At 37.0% G+C, this 19083-nt stretch overlaps 1 protein-coding gene across 2 annotated transcripts in view; it reads right to left on the bottom strand.

Moving 5' to 3' along the window:
- The window catches only part of NT5DC1 (5'-nucleotidase domain containing 1), a 146178-nt gene that overhangs the window by 7282 nt on the left and 119813 nt on the right, over positions 1 to 19083 (bottom strand). For both annotated transcript variants that reach the window (XM_005551638.5, XM_005551639.5), the window contains exons 7-8: positions 15389 to 15563; positions 13471 to 13568 (exon numbers count right to left, since the gene is read on the bottom strand). In XM_005551638.5, the coding sequence (XP_005551695.3) occupies positions 13471 to 13568; positions 15389 to 15563 (273 nt within the window). The remainder of the gene's footprint in view (positions 1 to 13470; positions 13569 to 15388; positions 15564 to 19083) is intronic.

The raw sequence follows: 19083 nt of genomic DNA, 5'->3' as shown, positions 1-19083 counted from the left end.
CGAGCTGAAAAGCTGAAGAGAATCCGCCTACCAGCACGATGATAAAGGAAGACTGAGTAAGGTTTTACGAAATACATGACATATCAGCAGAGACTTTGGTAGCTGTTGATACAGCTTTGCAAACTGTATGGAAAAAAATAACCTCCTTTTTCTCCCATCAATTATATGATTTCTGATTTTAAACAGGTTTATTCTCCCCACTTTTTTGGTCCTCTCTGCTGTGCCACTAAGAAGAATCTTGTAAGATACAATCCTATGTTGGATACAGAGGTTGTGTGTATACAGAAGCTTATGTAATTAGAAGGGTCCTCTTTAAGAGAACAAATACAGTATTAATACAAAATTACCATGGTCCCTGATAGGATTTGGAAGAGATAAATGAGGGGGTCTTAAAGCTTAAGCTGCATTGGCTTTGTTGTACATCAGCCCTGGAGTAGGACAGGGAGAAAACAAAGGGTTTAGAAAGGAGGCAAAGATGGGTAAGTCAGTCATTAAAAATACATCTCTGGCAATATTAGTACCTTTAACTAAAATCGAATTTTCCCTAAAGAAACTATATGTAAAAGTCACAGACAACAACATTAAATCTCTGCTTAGTTTATAACATAAAACATCTTGAATCTGGTACTAGAGAATTTAAGATTTACAAATTAAAGATTGGTCATTATAACTGAAATGAAATATAATTTATTAATTCTACTACAAAATGAGTCAAATGTATCACAATATTAAGGTGCATTTCTGCATAACCTCAGATATTTTAAACACAATTCTAAAACTACATTTATAGATAATTAAAGCCAAATCATAGCAACTAGCAGCTTATGTTCAATAAATATTTATGCTATCCTGCTGCCATTTCAGCAGCCATTTTAAAATTCTTCTGCAAAATTAAATGAAAATCCCACTATTCTTTAAAGAAAGAATAGATAGGAAGCCAAAATCATGTACTAGCCTAACAATAAAAGGGTCTAAGAAGATTCAGCATATTCCTGGAGAAACACAGTAAAAAGTGATCACTTCTGATGTCTATTTATTTACTGAAATGTCTTACTATGCAAGTAATGTGGATTTGATGGCAATTGGAAAATGAATAATTTACAGCAATATTTCTGAAAAGACTCAGTTGATATGTAGATGCCTACTTTGCAAGGATAATGGGAAGATAATCTTTCTACTACTTATGAAAAAAATTTTAAAAATCCATAGTATCATAATTTCTTAAATGTTGAGACTCAGTAATCTAATAGGAAACAAAAAACCCCAAATCAAGTCAAAACAAAAAATTCACTTTATACAAACATTACCTCCCCTCCCTGTTTCCAGCCCCTATACTGGAGGCTGCCTTAACGAATAATTAATCTACAAGGGCAGCTGAAGCTGAGGGTTTTGGCAGAGCCTTCACAGCTAGGAAGCTGCAAGACTCAGAGAAGTATTAATTCCTGCAGTAGAGAGCCTGTTCGGACTGTGAAAGCCACAGAACTGAGGTGAAAGCTGTACAGTGTAGATGAACAAACTCAGGGAAGTTTCAAGCACAGTGTTTATAAACCCAAATAAACATTTTTTACATTATTTAGATAGGGCACTGTACTTCTTTATAAGGTCAATTGAAAATAGTTACATAAATCTCTATTTTTACATAATATTTTAAAATGTACGCTGGGCAGGGTGGCTCACACCTGTAATCCCAACACTCTGGGAGTCTGAGGCAGGCAGACTGCTTGAGTCCATGAGTTCAAGACCAACCTGGTCAGCATGGTGAAACCACAGTCTCTTCAAAAAATACACAAATTCACTGGGTATAGGGTTGCACACCTGTAGTCCCAGCTACTTGGGAGGTTGAGGTGGGAGGATAGCTTGAGCCCAGAGAAAGAGGTTTCAGTGAGCCGAGATCACGTCACCACACTCCCCGCTGGATGACAGAAGTAGACCCTGTCTAAAAACAACCCCCACCCCAACCCAAAAAACAGTGTCCTGCAAAGAGTACAATGAGGATATTGATTTTAAAAAGTTTAATTAAAAATATGTTAGGGCCGGGCACGGTGGCTCAAGCCTGTAATCCCAGCACTTTGGGAGGCCGAGACGGGCGGATCACGAGGTCAGGAGATCGAGACCATCCTGGCTAACACGGTGAAACGCCGTCTCTACTAAAAATACAAAAAAACCAGCCGGGCGAGGTGGCGGGCGCCTGTAGTCCCAGCTACTCGGGAGGCTGAGGCAGGAGAATGGCGTGAACCCGGGAGGCGGAGCTTGCAGTGAGCGGAGATCCAGCCACTGCACTCCAGCCTGGGCGACAGAGCGAGACTCCGTCTCAAAAAAAAAAAAAAAAGTTAGAAGGGCCAGGCACGGTGGCTCACGCCTGTAATCCCAGCACTTTGGGAGGCTGAGGCAGGTGGATCATGAGGTCAGGAGTTCAAGACCAGCCTGGCCAGAATGGTGAAACCCTGTCCCTACTAAAAATACAAAAAATTAGCCGGGCATGGTGGCGCGTGCCTGTAGTCCCAGCTACTCGGGAGGCTGAAGCAGGAGAACTGCTTGAACCCGGAAGATGGAGATTGCAGTGAGCCGAGATAGCGCCACTGGACTTCAGCCTGGGTGATAAACGAGATTCTGTCTCAAACAAAAACAAAAACAAAAAAAGTTAGAAGATATAGAAAGATAATGTTAGAAGATATAGAAAAAAATGAAGACAAAGGGGATAGATGGTGATGATAATTTGCTTCCACAGTTTTAAAATGGGGCTAAAAACAATGCTTACCTCACAGAGTGGTTGTATAAATAAATTAATGCAGATAAAAATAGAGCACATGGAAAAATGTCTGCCACGAAGTAAGTGTTTAAGAAGTCTTAGCTATAATCCCTTCAATTTACAGGTGAATAAACTGATATCTGAAAAAGTTAAGAAATCTGCCCAAAGTCACTGAAATGTTATAATAAGAGCCAGGACAAGAATGCACTTTGCCTCCTTATTCCAAAGAATTTCAAATTAGGGCTAGAAGACAAAGTAAGATGATACTCCCAGAGAGCATTTCCGAATTTGGATTCCTGGACCTGAATGTGTCCCATGGTATTGCCACAAACAGGAAACAACTATAGCACAGAATAAACCTTTATCTGTTATCCCTGAGAACACCCGCAAACTAACAATTCTCACTTAGGATGGAGCCTCAGCCAACTCCCTATGACATCTTTATATAAGGCCCAAATTTAGTGCTGTTACAATCTTCCATTTATATTGAAAATAGGTCAGCAATGAATGAAGAAAAGAAGGAGGGCTTTAGAATGCCCTTTGAACTGAATTCAAATATCTCGTGAAAAAGCAAACCTGTATTATTTTCCTAAAATTCCACTGTCCCAGCTTTAATTTAAAGCAGTCTTAACAGTAAAATGTATTAATTGTAATACAGTAAATGTATTAATTGAAAACATTTTTCTATAAAAATATATTATTACGACAATTTTCTATACCAAAGTTCTACAAGATATACAAATTATTCCTCAAATCCTTTAACTTAATCACTAATACATGTTTGGGTTATAAAATAACTATAAAGGAGAAAACTCATAGGAGAACAAAGCTCAAACCCTTTCTTTCAGCCTACAAACTACCAAAAAACTGACCTAATGAAGTTAAGAAACAAATGAAGTTGGATAAAGACATGGAGGAGCAATCAATTTAGGCAAATAAATAAAACTAAAGCTGTCTTAGAAACTGTAATTTATTACTAAATATAGCTATGTTTTACTACAATGAAGTAAATCTTTTTATTTTCTTATTGTAAGAACATACGGACAAGATGAGTTTAAAAAACAGTAAAGTTTTTGACAGTACAACAGTTACAAAGTAGATATGGGACAATGATACAGTCAAGGCTAGACTGACAATCTTGAATAAAGCTAAGCCAAACTTACCACAGAGAGCAGAACCTGTGATAAGTTTTGTAGGCCAGAATCTCTAACCTCAACTCACAGTGACTGCTGCCTCTCCTAAACTCCCAAAGCGCTTGGTGTCATTACTTTATTAATGTTTAAAAATATGTATTTATGAGATTTTTTCTGAATCAGTAATATATTTACATATTTTTAAAAAGTCTTATTTTTGAACGCTATCTGGTATGCACTCACCTTTTCTGCAAAAGGCAGTCACTCTTTTATGCACATAAAAGCAAATACGAATATGAGCATATTCCTTTCCTCCATGTTTTTACACATTTGTTGAGACATAACCAACATACAATAAATTGAATGTATTTAAAGCATACAATTTGATGAGTTTCAGTATATATATATATATACCTGCTATGGCCTGAATTATGTTCCTCCCCGAATCATAAGTTAAAATAATAACCCCTAGTATATCAGAATGTGACTATTTAGAGATGGAGCCTTTAAAGGCTGGATTAAATTAAAATGAGACTCTCAGGGTGGACCTAATCCAATACGGTCTCCTTATAAGAAGATGAGATTAGGACACAGATAGACACAGAAGAAAGACTATGTGAAGACACAGGGAGAAAACAACCATCTACAAACCAAGAAGAGAGGGGCCTTAGAAGAAACCAATCCTGCTACAACCTGGCTTCAGACTTCACAGCCTGCAGAACTGCAAAGAAATAAAATACATTGTTCAAGCTATCTAGTTTGTGGTATCTTGTTATGGTAGCTCTAGCAAACTAATATAATACTAATAATTTTAAAATACTTTTAAATGCTAATATTAGAATAATCTGCATGAGGCTCTGCAACTTGCTATTTTTAAACTATTTTATAGCTAGCACAGTGTCATCTACCTCCTTTTAAAATATGTGCATTTCATTCTATTTTATACATGTTCTATTATTTATTTATTAATAATAGTCCTCTATAGATAGACATGTGGGTTGTTGCCACTGTTTTTCTGTTACAAGTAAAAAGTCACAAACATGAGTGGATCTGCACAGCCTGGTGGAGTCAAACAGAATCTGAGCTAGAAATACAATTCATTTTCTTTCTCGTCTCATTCTTCGTTTTTACTATATTTCACAGACTGTTTTAGTCAGTCGGGGTATAGCAGTGAATGAGATGGCCCAAGTCTCTGCCCTAAGCATACTTAGGGTCTCTTCTCTAAGGATGCTTATATTCTGGTGGCAACCTCGGACTTGTTAGAGGTTACTAAATAATGAATTATGATTAAAATATATTTACAATTTTTATTTCTAGGATTCCTTTCTGTATATATGTAAATTTGACTAAACAGTTCATTTTTACTTTTATAAATCCCTTCCTCAATTCTGGGCTAGACTTTTTTTTCTCCAGTTGTACATTTTCATATATACATTGTCTGTTTCTTAGCATGGACAGGTAAGACATTTTTCAAGTAAAAGGTCTCATAAAATGCCTGTGTTGGGGGCTATAACAGGAAAATTATACTAGTAAAGAAAAAGTGTGATTCTTACCCTTATCTACTTTGGTTTGTGCGGGGGGGGTGTGTGTGTGTTTACCATTCATTCATAGTTCTTGTTTTTTTCCTTTGAAATGGAGTTTTGCTCTTATTGCCCAGGCTGGAGTGCAATGGCGCCATCTCAGCTCACTGCAACCTCTGCCTCCTGGGTTTGAGCGATTTTCCTGCCTCAGCCTCCCGAGCAGCTGGAATTACAGGCACCCGCCACCATGCCCAGCTAATTTTTTGTATGTTTAGTAGAGATGGAGCTGACTAGTTCGCTGATGGATTCAGCCTCTTTCATTCTGGGAGCTTTTAATGTTGCTGGAATTGTGCTAAAGACAGAAAGATTCCTGCACACAGCTGCACCCCTCAGCACTAATATCCAGTGACAAAGTTCATCAGACAATTTCCCAACTGTAGCCAAGTGAAAACACTAAGCAATACAGAGAAAGAAACAGCTGTGACTGGAGCTGCAGAAGGAAGGTATTGCAAAGAAAATGTGATTTGTATGTTTGACCTTAAATAAGAGGTAGGAAGTCACCAGAGAGGAAAGGGAGAAGGCATTCTACACATATCTATGCCACTCAAAGTGTGGTCTTCCAACCAGTAGCGTCTGCTTCACCAGACAAGTTATTCAGAAATGCAGAATGTAAGGTTTCACCAGGGCCTCTGAATCAGAATCTCCATTTTAACAAGATCTTTAGGTGATTCATGTGTACATTAAAGTCTGAGAAACACTGATGTTGACAGAATAGTGAGAACAAAAACTTGATATAAGAATAAAAGGCAATCATTTCAGTAGGAGTAAAGAAGAATACTTTTATGGAGTAAGTTAAGGAGGATGGAAAGGTAATTTAGGAACCAGATTGTACAATTAGCCTTAGGATGCTACAAGGAATGGAAGCCAATGAGATACTGTGTGCATGTGATTAAATATATTTGTGCCTAAGTAATTAAAAAAGATGTGGGAAATTTTAAAGAACTCAAAAATAGAAGTCTGTGCTAATGAAAAGTGTCTGAAAAGAGGTTAGGGAGGGGTTAGATAGCCTAGTGGAAAGGGAAAGGAGGACAGAGATGATTTTCCAGGTATATTAAGCAGGATTTAATGCATAGCATACTGGAGGTAAAAGGGTGAAGACAACGGAGGTTATCAGCTGGAGAATTCTAATAGATGGTTAGGTAAGGAAGACACACAAGGTGACCAGCATGTTTGGTTGTTTGTGGTTTCTAGGTGGAAGGAGAATCTCAAGCTTGATTTCAGAACACTGAGTGGAGCTGCCTAGTGTGGACGAGGAACTGCGTAGGAGACTCAGGAAAACAGGTCTCAGGGAAAGAATTGGGAGTCAGAGTCAGTGTACTGGTGACAGCTAAGGCCGAGAGACAGAGAGAGAGAGAAGAGAAAAGAGAGAGAAGAGAGAGAGTTGGATCATGATTCTCCCAATGGCGGGCAGGGGCAGGAACTGAGCTAAGCAGCATTGGCGACTCTGCAGTGAACAAGGCAGACACATTCCCTCTCCAATAATAATTTAATCTTGCAAGACAGAGATTCCCCGTATCCCCGCCCTCAGCACTGGCGAGGATCTGGTGACCCAGTGATAGAGAAAAGAGAGGAAGAAGATTTTGCTTGGAAGCCGCTTCTCCCCTCCATACATCTTAAGCACTGGCAGGAATCAGACTGGCGGGAGGAGCTCAGTCCTGGTATCAGCAGCTTCGCCCCTGTTACCATGACAACCGCTGACGTCAAACCTGTGCAACTCGCTAAGGCCATGCTGTGTTTCGTGATTGGCTCGCTGTGCCTTCCACCCCAGCAAGCTCAATTGTATTAACTCTACTTTAACCATTTGGAGCAATGACTTAAATATTGTGCCATTTCACACAAGGGATGATACGGGCAGTGGTGGCAATGTAGTAAGGACAAACCTGAGCAAACGGAAGTACAACTTAAAAGGGAGGGAAGGAATGAGGATGACTGATTTTTTTACGTTAGTGCAAAAGTAATTGTGGTTTTTGCTTACTAGCTTGGTTAAGGTCTGTGCTTGGAAAAGTAGCTAAAATGTAATTATGGAATATGGGAAGAGCGGCATGCTAAAATGGGATGGGGATTTAATGAGCTGTTGCAAGCATATCAAGTTTCCTGCGACTCTGGGGCTGTGGGATGTGAAGATTTTAGAAGACAGATAGAAATAGGCTTCTGAAGGTCAGAGAAATGTGAAGCCCAGAGATAAGGAAATGTCAACTATCAGTATACAGATGATAGTTAAAACCTTCCCAGTGGTAGAGAGCTGAAGGACAACAGAAGAAAGGAGAGCCAAATATAGAATGCTAGGGAATATCAACATTAAAAGGGAAAGGTAGTAGAAACGGAGGGAAAGCAGTTAGAGGTAGCTGAAGAATCAGAATCAGCAGCAGAATAAACACATAGCATGTAATGAAGTAGGGATTTTAAAATATGTGCAGTACAATCCTGTAATTAGTAATAGTTCTGGCAATCTTTTTTGCATTCTAAATAGAATAAAGTATTTTGGTTTAATTCTAAAAAATATTCTTCCACTGAAATATTTTAAATCAGAGGCCCAGAAAACAAAGGCTGGAAAGAACCATAGACATCTAGCCCTCCTGGATGTTATAAAAATGAGGTAAACTTTTCTTTTTTTTTTTTGAGTCGGAGTTTCACTCTTGTTGCCCAGGCTGGAGTGCAATGGCGTGATCTTGGCTCACTGCAATCTCCGCCTCCCAGGTTCAAGCGATTCTCCTGCCTCAGCCTCCCTAGTAGCTGGGATTACAGGCATGTGCCACCATGCCTGGCTAATTTTGTACTTTTAGTAGAGATGGGGTTTCCCCATGTTGCTCAGGCTGGTCTCAAACTCCCGACCTCAGGTGATCTATCCGCCTTGGCCTTCCAAAGTGCTGAGATTACAGGCGTGAGCCACCGTGCCTGGACAAAATGAGGTAAACTTTTCTAAGTATCTGCACAAAAAGCATGAAATCCTATATATGCTGAGATTGCTAGGCACTTCACAGTCTTCATTACAGAGACTGGTAGGACTTTGGGTCCTGCTTCATCAATCCAGAATTTTCATCTCTAAAACCACAGAGGAGAATGAAACACAGTAGACTGCTAGTTAAAATAAAAATTTTATAAGACTTTCTGGCTATATCCCCAAATGCACAGACAACAAAAGCAAAAATAGACAAATGAGATTACATAATACTAAAAAGCTATGCAACCGCAAAGAAAACAGTCAACAAAGTGAAAACAATCTGTAGAATGGTAGAAAATATTTGCAAAGCATACTTCTGATAAGGGGTTAATATCCAAAACATAAAAAGAACTCAACTCAACAGTAAGGAAACAAATAATCCAATTTAAAAAATGAGCAAAGGACCTGAATAGACATTTCTCAAAAAGATATACAAATATCTAGCAGCAATATTAAAAAGTGCTCAATGTCACTAATCATCGGGGAAATACAAATTAAAACCACAATGAGCTATCACCTCATACTTATTAGAATGGCTATTATCAAAAAGACAAAAGATAAGTTTTAAAGAGCATGTGGAGAAAAGGGAATCCTTGTATATTCTTGGTGGGACTGTAAATTAGTTTAGCCATTATGGAAAAAAGTGTGGCAGTTCCTCAAAATAATTAAAAATAGAACTACCATATGATCCAGCAACCCCAGTACTGAGTATATATCCAAAATATATGAAATTGGTATGTTGAGCTATCTGCACTCCCATGTTCATTACAGCATTATTCACAATAGTCAAGATATGAAATCAACCTAAATGTCCATTAGCAGATTAAAAGATAAAGAAAATATCGTATATGTACATAATGGAATACTATTTGACCTTGAAAAGAAAGAAATCCTGTCAATTGTGACAACATGGATGAACCTGGAGGACACAACGTTAAGCAAAATAAGCTACGTACAGAAAGACAAATACCATATGATCTCACTTACATTTGGAATGTAAAAAAGTCAAACTCACGGAATCAGAAAGTAAAATGGTGGTTATCTGAGGCTAGGGGTAGGGGTTTTGGGAGATGTTGGTCAAAGGACACAAAATTTCAGTTAGGAGGAATAAATCCATAAATACAAGAAATATATTGTATATAACGTAGAGTTAAAAATAATACATTGTATATTTAAAATTTACTAAGAGAATAGATTTTAAGTGTTCTTACCATACACAAAAAAATGATAATGTGAGGTAATACTTATTTAAATAGTATCATTTAGCCATTCTACAATGTATATATATATCAAAATACCATGTTGTACAACATATATAATTTTTACTTGTCAATTAAAAAATAAATGAAATACAAATTAGAGACAGTAGAAATTAAAAACCTAAGTTTTTATACAACCCAGAATGTAAAACAATTTTTTAAAATGGTATATTTATTATCAGGATGTGCTTATTTTTAAAGTTTAGATTCCTAATATTTCCATACCATAAATTCAGTCAAAAAGACTTTCGAGTCTTTTGATGAGTATAATATTTAAAGATGTAGTTTGAATAAACATCATTATGTCAGCCCTCAAATCCAGTTGTACTGTACAACTAACAGAAAATACTGCACAGAAGTCTTAAGATAGTTACTTCTAAAGTAATCATTTTTTAAACACTCCACCCTTTTATCTCAGGATACTCTCAATTACATAGAGAAAAACTACATAAAATGCTGTAAATTATCAACATAGTTAATGCATTTATAATTTCCAATATGTTAAAAAAAACTTGGCATATTTTTAATGTGCAGTTTCACATTATTTGTATCTTTGTGTGAAATTTTAATAAAAATCTTATGGAATGGCATAAATACTACTATAGGTATACAAGGGGTATAGATTTTCTTAGAACAAAATATGCAAACCCCACAAAAATAAAAATAAAAGCAAATTTTATTGGGTACTTACATATTTAAATGTAAGTTTGTAAAGTGGGGAAAAACATTTAAATTTTTTTCTGGTTTAATTATAAGAATACTATCAGAATCCTTGATAACAGATTATTCCTTAATATTAAGGATTTTATTATATAAGACTTTAAACCAATATATAAAAACAACACCGACCTATTTCTTTCTACTAGACTAGGGTTTCTTAGCCTTGGCACTACTGAGATTTGGGGCTAGATAATTCTTTGTCGTTGGGGGGTGCTGTCCTGTGTGTTGTAGGCTGCTTAGCAGCACTCCTAGCCTCTACCCCCCTGCCAAGTTGTGACAACCAAAAATGTCTCCAGACATTGCCAAATTTGCAATGAAGGGCAAAACTGCCACCTTTGAAAACCACTGTACTAGATCATTCTCATCACCACATATGCATATTCCAGTATCTTCTATCTTAAAAAAATAAAATATGCCCTTAATGCTACATTGTCTTCCAGCTAAAACCTCAATTCTTTGACTGCATTCAGAGCTAAAATTCTAGAAAGAGCTGTACATATGCCCTGGTTCCATACCTCCAATGAACTACTCAAGATACTGCAATTTAGTTTCTATCCCACCACTCTATGGCAACTGTTCACTGAGGCATTAGTGATCTCCATCTTGCCCACCCCAGAGAAGATTTCTCTTTCCTCATTTCAGTGTTGTTTTTCTGTAGCATTTGGACTAGCTGGCTACCCTTTCCTCTTTCCTCTGACTTCTGCATACGTATTCTACTATTTTCCATACTATAATCTATGTGCTGCCACACTGCACTCTTTCTTCTCTATCCTTAATATTAGAGAATGTCAGGGCTTGGTCTAGGCCTTTTGCCTATCTACATTCTCTCTATATTTGGTTTCACATAAGCCCCTGGCTTCAAATACCTATCTATGAGCTGATTACTCCGAATATATATCTTCAGCCTAGACTTGTTCCCTTGGACTCCAGGCATATTTATACAATTTCCTAATTGATAATGACAGTTACATAACTCATAAGCATCTCAAAATTAACATGTTGAAAAACGAGTTCTTAATAGATGTAACCCCTGCTCCATATAACTTTATCCTCGTATTTTTCCCCAAGTCTGTAAATGGTACCACCACCTACTCACTTGCTCATTTCAGGAAAAAGAAAAATCAACCACCTGGAAGTTATTCTTTTATTACTCCTTTCTTTTCATCTGCTGTTTCTTTAAGTATCATGGAGCCCTGTGTTTTCCAACTCCATAATGTATCTTAAATGTATCTACCTCTCTCCATCTCCAGTACTGTCGCTCTGGACCAAACCACCACAGTATCTTACTAGGGACACTGCAGTTGCCAGGTCTTCCTCTTTCCTTCCTTCCCCACATCCAAACCATTCCCCACCCAGCAGCCAAAGCAGTCTCTTATATCACTCTTCTGCCTCAAACAACGGAACAGCTTCAGGTTACTTGTGGAATAAAATTCAAACCCCTTTCCACTGCTTATGAGGGTGCCTGCCTCCCTAACTTCACCCCCCTCCCACCCTATGACCATGTGCCAGAATGGCAGGTCTCTTCTTTGTTACTAGAATGTGACAAAACTAATCTCCTACTGGGCCCTGGCATTCATTTGATCCAATGAATGAAGAGTGCCAGGAACACTCTTCCTCTGCTCTTCTCATCACTTGTCCCTCAGGGCTCACCTTGCAAGTCACCTTACCTAACCTTTTTGGACAGAGCGCCCCTGGCCAGCCACTCTAAGGAAGCCTGCCCCATATACTGTACCTCATAAGGTGATTATTACCTTCATGACACGTACTAAAATCCATAAGCATCCCTTGCACTTGCTGATGTGCTCACATGTTCACATATCTGTCTGGTGCACAGAAAAAGGCTTGGTGCTTGACACGTGCTACAATGAGCCTCACTTAGATTTCACTGTTCATAAGCCCAACACTGAGTACTGAGCTACTATCAAATGCCTAGAATTGAATCAGGCTTTTGAATAGTAAAAATAAGTTCAAAGTAAATAATACTGTATTACCATATTAAATAAATGTATTAAATGTGTCTGATTCACCTGAACACTTTTCTGAAAAATTTTAAATTTTATTTCAGAACAGGGTAATGTGTGGCCATGGGAAAGTAAAGAGAAATGTATATTAAATATCAGCACAACCTGGCCCAGGTTGTTATATAATGCCAAGCATATTAATCAAAAGTAAAATTATAAATCATATATTATGGTAGATGCTTATATATATTATGCATACAATATGTATGTATGTTAATTTGATCATTCTCTTTAAAAGACAGCTAGATTTCTAGGTAGATCTATAAATTTTATTTCTTAAAAATCTTTTATACATTTATGTTCATTTACAACCATTAACTGTGTTTCAATTTCTAACCATGCTGGATTTATTTTAGATGGTCCTCTCCTAAGAGAACTTCTGAATGGTCCTCAAATGTTAATATATCATTGAGCTTACTTGAAGCTACTTAAATAGAAATAAAAGATACAACAGATATCAAAACTAAACTCACTGTCTTTCACTCCCCAAAAACTATAACTTCTCTACTACTGATCAGGTTCTGCTTTTTATTCATTTATGTATTTATTTAAGAAGCTTTCAAGAGCACCTACTATGAGTACCTCACTCTGTTATCATTCTTTTTCACCTGTAAATCCCTTTCATTCCACCTCTCTCCCTATCAGTCTCTTCTACATGAATGATAATTCTAAATACCCTTTCAGGAAGGCCTTCCCTTTCCCCAGAGACAGGAATGTTTCATTTGTTATGATCCTCATGTGTTCCGCAGGTGCTTTTGTTCTAGAAAATAACTCAACTGATTTATCACAAGTAATCCATCCTTCAAACATTTATCGAGGCATTTATTTAGGTCCTAAAAACTAAGGTGAAGTTCATGCCCTTCATTTTTAAAGTCAGGGAAAGGCTGACATGCAAAGAAATAATTGTGATATAAAGTGGTAGCATAAAATTTAATACAAACATAGGTTTATTATCTTTTTTCTTCCCCATGAGAGGAAAGAAGACATGGCATTGCATGTAACAACAGTGCTCTGCACAAGGTTGTTAGCCAACTGTATACAGAAGAAAGAAACCAAATGTAACTTACCGAGCGTCCGGAAAGGTCTCTGACTTGGTAAGTGGGAGAAGAAACCAGGCTTCAGTGCATTTGTAATCACAACGTCAAAAAGGTCTGTAAAATCATTCCTAAAAGCAACACAATTTCTCATAAATTTATTTTAAGAATTAGAATAGGTCCATATAAAACAGAACTTGATTTTTGCTTATCTATTTTACAACAGCATCATTTATCTTTTGATTAACTTTTATATGCTTTATATTTTTCTCACACTTTAAGGTGAACATTCCATTGGAAATAGAAGGTGGTTGAGTACTAGTCTTCCTGACAACTCTTTGAAGTATAAACATAATCAGGAAAAAAAGAAAGAAGCACATAGACTCTAGGTACCAAGCTGGCTTTGGCAGTGAAGTCAATAGTTTCTAACGGTTGGAAATATTTGGAAAATCTATCTTCAAATTGGGGGGCCTGCAATTGGCTGGCTTTGTTAGCTTGAAGAGTTAACAATTTTGCGTGTTACATGGGTCCCACAGAAAGCAGCATTATAGCAAGTCATGGTCATCTTTCAGAGAGTGCTTCAAATATGAAGAAGATACTTTATCTGACAATCAGTGTAGTCTTATAATGTGGTAACTTTTATATGATAATAATTAATGATTTTAAATCTGTACTTATCATTATATTAAGGATTATTTCTGATGGCAAAGGAAAGGTAGCCCTTCTCCTGAAGGACTCACTATTACAATGGGGGAAACAATATTTATGCAACATTCCAGAATACTTTTATGAATCAAACAGCAATAAATAGAAATTGAGATGAAGAAAGACTATAGCTATCTATGCTAATAAAAAAGGAATTAAAATCTCAATTGTTCATTTTAAAGTTCATTTTTGTTCATCTAAATTTAGTTAGTGGGCCCACTACTAAGATAGCAAATGTCTCTATGAGCGGCACCTTCCAAGACATCCAGGATTTTGGCCTTAATTCACCCAAAGAATGCATTACTATATATCAGCCTATATATTATTCAAAAAGCAGAAATTGTACTCACAGATTGTAAGCATATCATAGAACAAACTAAAGTCACACCTGCTAAGAACATGGAAATCATGATGCTAAAAAAGCTAGTGAAGGTAGGTTTTAAGGCTCAAACTTGCTCCATACTCACGGCAATTCGGTATTTGATGGAACTTGAGGAAACATTAGGGGAGACCTAATAGCTCACTGTGGAATCTTGCTTTGCCCATAGATATTTCCTGGTATTGCCCACAAGAATAAGTATTTACACACTGAAGTCTATCAACTATTCCTATCTAATTCTCTACCTGTATTATGCTATTTGAATATCCCCTCATACCCACAAGGCATTACTGTACCATTTTATGATCACAAAATTGAAGCTTAAAGAGGTTATAAAACCTACTACAGTAAACGGCAGAGTGGGGCTTGAAGTCAAGTCTGTCTTACTTTAAAGTCTATGCAATTATACTGCCTTCATTTTCACGAATTCAATCCCATCCTGGTTGTGTTAAACAGTAAAGTACATGGCTCCACACTGAAATGACTAAAAAGTGGCTGTACTCCAGGTATCTGTGGAGGAGTATAACCTACAACTCAGTGTCCCTCAGTCATCATCCAAAGATGAGAAACCAAATTCATGGAAAACTGAAGGATATACAGTTTACCACCTTCTAGAAAACCTAAAACCCGGACATTCGGTGAGCTATGAGCATACTGGTCCCCAGTAACATTGCTTTGCTAAAATGTACTTGGTTGGGCTGCTGTCAGCAGATATTGAGGTATGTCATCAGAAAAAAAAAATCAACTTGTCACTCAGCATTGCTTAAAATAATGATATGGTCATGGCTGACACTTTTAAAAAAGCCCTGGTCTAATCTGCTATCTGTATTTCATAAGACAATGAAAACCGAATGACTCATCACTCACCCAAGGATATATTCACAGAGAAGTCTACAGTAATCACTGTGAGAACTGGTAATTAACAGAAGAATTTTCCCAGCATTCTTTAGCTGTCGAAGCCACTTTTTCACAGATTCAGAACAACTGTGTAAATATCTGCCTGGATCTCTTTTTATTTCTGGAAAATATATTCCACAGTTTTCTGAAAAATAAAAATATCATTGAGGTTTCTCTTTTTAAAGATTTTTTAACTAAATGTATTCTCTAACAAGTTAATCTCTTTCAAATCTATAGATAAAACTAAAAGGATAAGAACAAAGTTTGACCAACCTAGCAATTATGCCAATACTACTTGCTTTTTAAGAATAGTTCTTTACTTGAAAACATATTATTGTTTGAAAATGTTAGTTGATAATATTCGCTGGCTATTTGACAAGAACTGATAAACTGTTAAAACAGGTAACACAAGAAACACAATATGATCAACATTTTCAAATGCTGTAAGAGAAAACCTTACATGTGAAATATCAATTGGTTACAAATATTCTTTTAATTATTCAATGAATATTTGCTGAATACAGATAAGAAACAAATTAACATTCAGATATTGCACCAGGATCATGTCTTTGGCATAAATAGCCAAGAAGGGCGATGAGTTCCTCAGAGTCACAGTTTGCTATTTCAGATGGAACCTATACTAGGGGAGCCATTCTATAGCCTCTGAGAAGTGCTGAGATATCAAATGGAAAAATTGGTGTAAAATAGGCCAGAACAGGCCAAAAGGCACTGTGGTTGACAGGGAACATTGAATGACTCGCATCACTGAAGTGGGACTGCTTACTCTGCCCTTTTAGAGTGTCCATGGGGTCTGGCTGAGCTCCAGGGCAGATGGTGGCAGTGTTTCCAGATGTCTTGGCCAGACTTACCCATAGTGCTTGACCCAGTGCTTTTTAAGTTGTGGGTACTCAGCAGGCAATTGCAGATTTCGTTGAAATGCTACTAGATTCATAACACCTTTTAGAAATATTGCTCTCAGAGCATGATAGAACTAATAAGCAGATAAAAATAATCCAAGATTTTACTTTCTCTAATTGTTACGAAAAGGACACATGCATAGACAATAAAAAAATAGCTTAAACAGCTTGTACTGAATGATAGAGTCTGCAGTAGCTAGATATGGGATACATCTGTGACTCTGTCCAGTGTGATACACTTGAAATTCTTGAAAGTTATATTTCAAGAACATCAGCACATCAGGAAGAAGAGTCTTTTTTTTTTTTTTTTTTTTTTTTTTTTTTTTTGAGACGGAGTCTCACTCTGTCACCAAGCTGTAGTGCAGTGGTGTGATCTCTGGCTAACTGCAACCTCCGCCTCCCGGGTTCAAGCGATTCTCCTGCCTCAGCCTCCTGAGTAGTTAGGACTACAGGCGCCACCATGCCCAGCTAACTTCTGTATTTTTAGTAGAGACGGGGTTTCACCATGTTTACCAGGATGGTCTTGATCTCTTGACCTCACAATCTGCCTGCCTTGCGCTCCCAAAGTGCGGGAATTACAGGCGTGAGCCAGTGCCCGGCCAGGAAGAAGAGTCTTTAGTGCAACAAAACGAACAAATAAAAACAAAAATGGTAGCAAATGTTGTGGTCTGCTTCCCCACATCCATCTCCCTCTTTGCTGGGGAGTACTCTGATATTGTTTCAGGTTTCATCTTCCTCTGAGGCGGTCTGTGATGCTAGCAACGGCAAGGGTCTCTATCAGTCTACACCTATCACAGTTACTCCCTTCTCCTGTCATTGAATTGTTTAGGAAGTGCTGGGGACCCAGGCATGGCAAATGAGACCTGAAGAGAACTCTGCTGCAGGATCCTAAAGTAATATATACCACCGATAAAAAGAAACCTATAAAGGGGGAAATATCCCCACTTCTACTTCTGGACTTTACCATTATTATAAATTCTATGTAGAACTGCAGTGGTTATCATCAACACAAAGCACAAGTCTGATATATCAGAGATAGCGGAGTGGACATATGAAAGGAAACAAACCTGGGTCCCTGATGATATCACTGGGTTTCTGCTTTTGTTTCTGTTTTTGACACAGGGTCTCGCTCTGTTGCCCAGACTGGAGTGCACTGTGGCACAATCATGACTTACTGCAGCCTTGAACTCCTGGGCTCAAGTGATCCTCCCACCTCAGGCCTCTAAAAGTGCTGTGATCACAGGTGTGAGCCACTGTGCCTGGCCACCATTGGATTTCTGATTAAGTCACTGACGAACTCTAACCACCACTGGAAGTACTGTTCAACTTCTGGACAACTTCTAGTTGTACAAAATAACTCATTTTAATAATAGCTTAAACATTAAGGATATTTATTATTTGCAACCTAAAGCATCGTGACTCAGAAATGTATTTCATGAATATCATAACCAGACCAAAAATTACAAAAGAAAGAATATGTTGCAATATGAGAATATTTAGAAGACCAAAAACAAAAACAAAGTTTTTGCTCTTTTTATATTTTGCCCTACAGGAACTTTTGTGTGTGAATCTCTAGGATCTCTTTTTAACATACCAGAGGCTATATAATACTCCTTTAAAAAATTAAAATATATTCTCTGTTTTCCAGGGAAGAGGAAGTACTAGTAAGAAAAGGCCAGTTTAAGAAACAGATGATAATAATAAATGCAAATGGCCAAGAACAGAAAAGTTTGATGAGTGGATGACTGCTAATTTCAGAGGCTGTGTCTCTCTCGGAACTTACTATACCTAAGGGGGTCAGATGTGAGATTATCTCACTTTGTAAAACAAAGCTTTTGTAGCAAGAAGAATTTTATGGGTTACATAACAAAAAAATTTATAGTGTGTAATGCTGAAAACAGGCTTGTTTTCAGAAAACTTGAGAAAAAGTTATTTTTTCTTAGCTATATGTGCTTAGTGCCATCTAGTGATCAAAATATAAATTACTATTAAAAAGCTGCTGTTAACATTTCCAAAGGAATAAAAATATAAGACGTATGCATTTAAATACAATATTTTAAATTTCTTACCTAGGCTAATTTCATTAGTATCTCTTAATTAGTAATGTCTGATTGAAAAGAGTACAAATATAATAATTTAATCAGATAAAATTATTCTCTGAAGTCATAATGGAGATGTCCTTGGTTTGTTCATAAGCCAGACTGAAATGGACAAACTAAGACAAGCCCTGTACAAACACATACCCAGTGGTAGATAATGAGTTGCTCTTACTACAAAAGATCACTGGCTGCCATGGAGAAAATATTTTTGCCCCCTTGTAACCTCCAATTATTTAAGGAATAGGAGACATAATTATACAAATAGAAACATCTTTTTATTGAAATAAGTCAAGGTATTAAATCAAATAAGAGTTATGTTAAACATACTACAATGGATTATAACTGTCTATTAAATTATATCCCCAAAGAAACTATAAACTTCTAAAGGCAAGAAATATATCTTTCTGCTTGGCATGGAGCAAGTATTCAACATATGAATACCTAAATTAGTACAGGAGCAGACACAGGAACATTTATATTTCCCTACATTCAAGGCAAGAGTTTGATTAGTACCAGAGAGCCAAACTGAAGTGACAAAAATAATATCATTCATGTACAATTAAGGCAGCCTATGAAAAGTCATGTTTAATTATGATACTAATTAACACTGATTGAACAAAATGGAATTTAGACCTAAGATGGAAAGGAG

This window comes from Macaca fascicularis, chromosome 4 (assembly GCF_037993035.2).
Source record: "Macaca fascicularis isolate 582-1 chromosome 4, T2T-MFA8v1.1".
Classification (NCBI taxonomy): Eukaryota; Metazoa; Chordata; class Mammalia; order Primates; family Cercopithecidae; genus Macaca; species Macaca fascicularis.
Note: the sequence above shows the minus strand (reverse complement) of the source record. Positions and strands in the feature narration are given on the sequence as shown.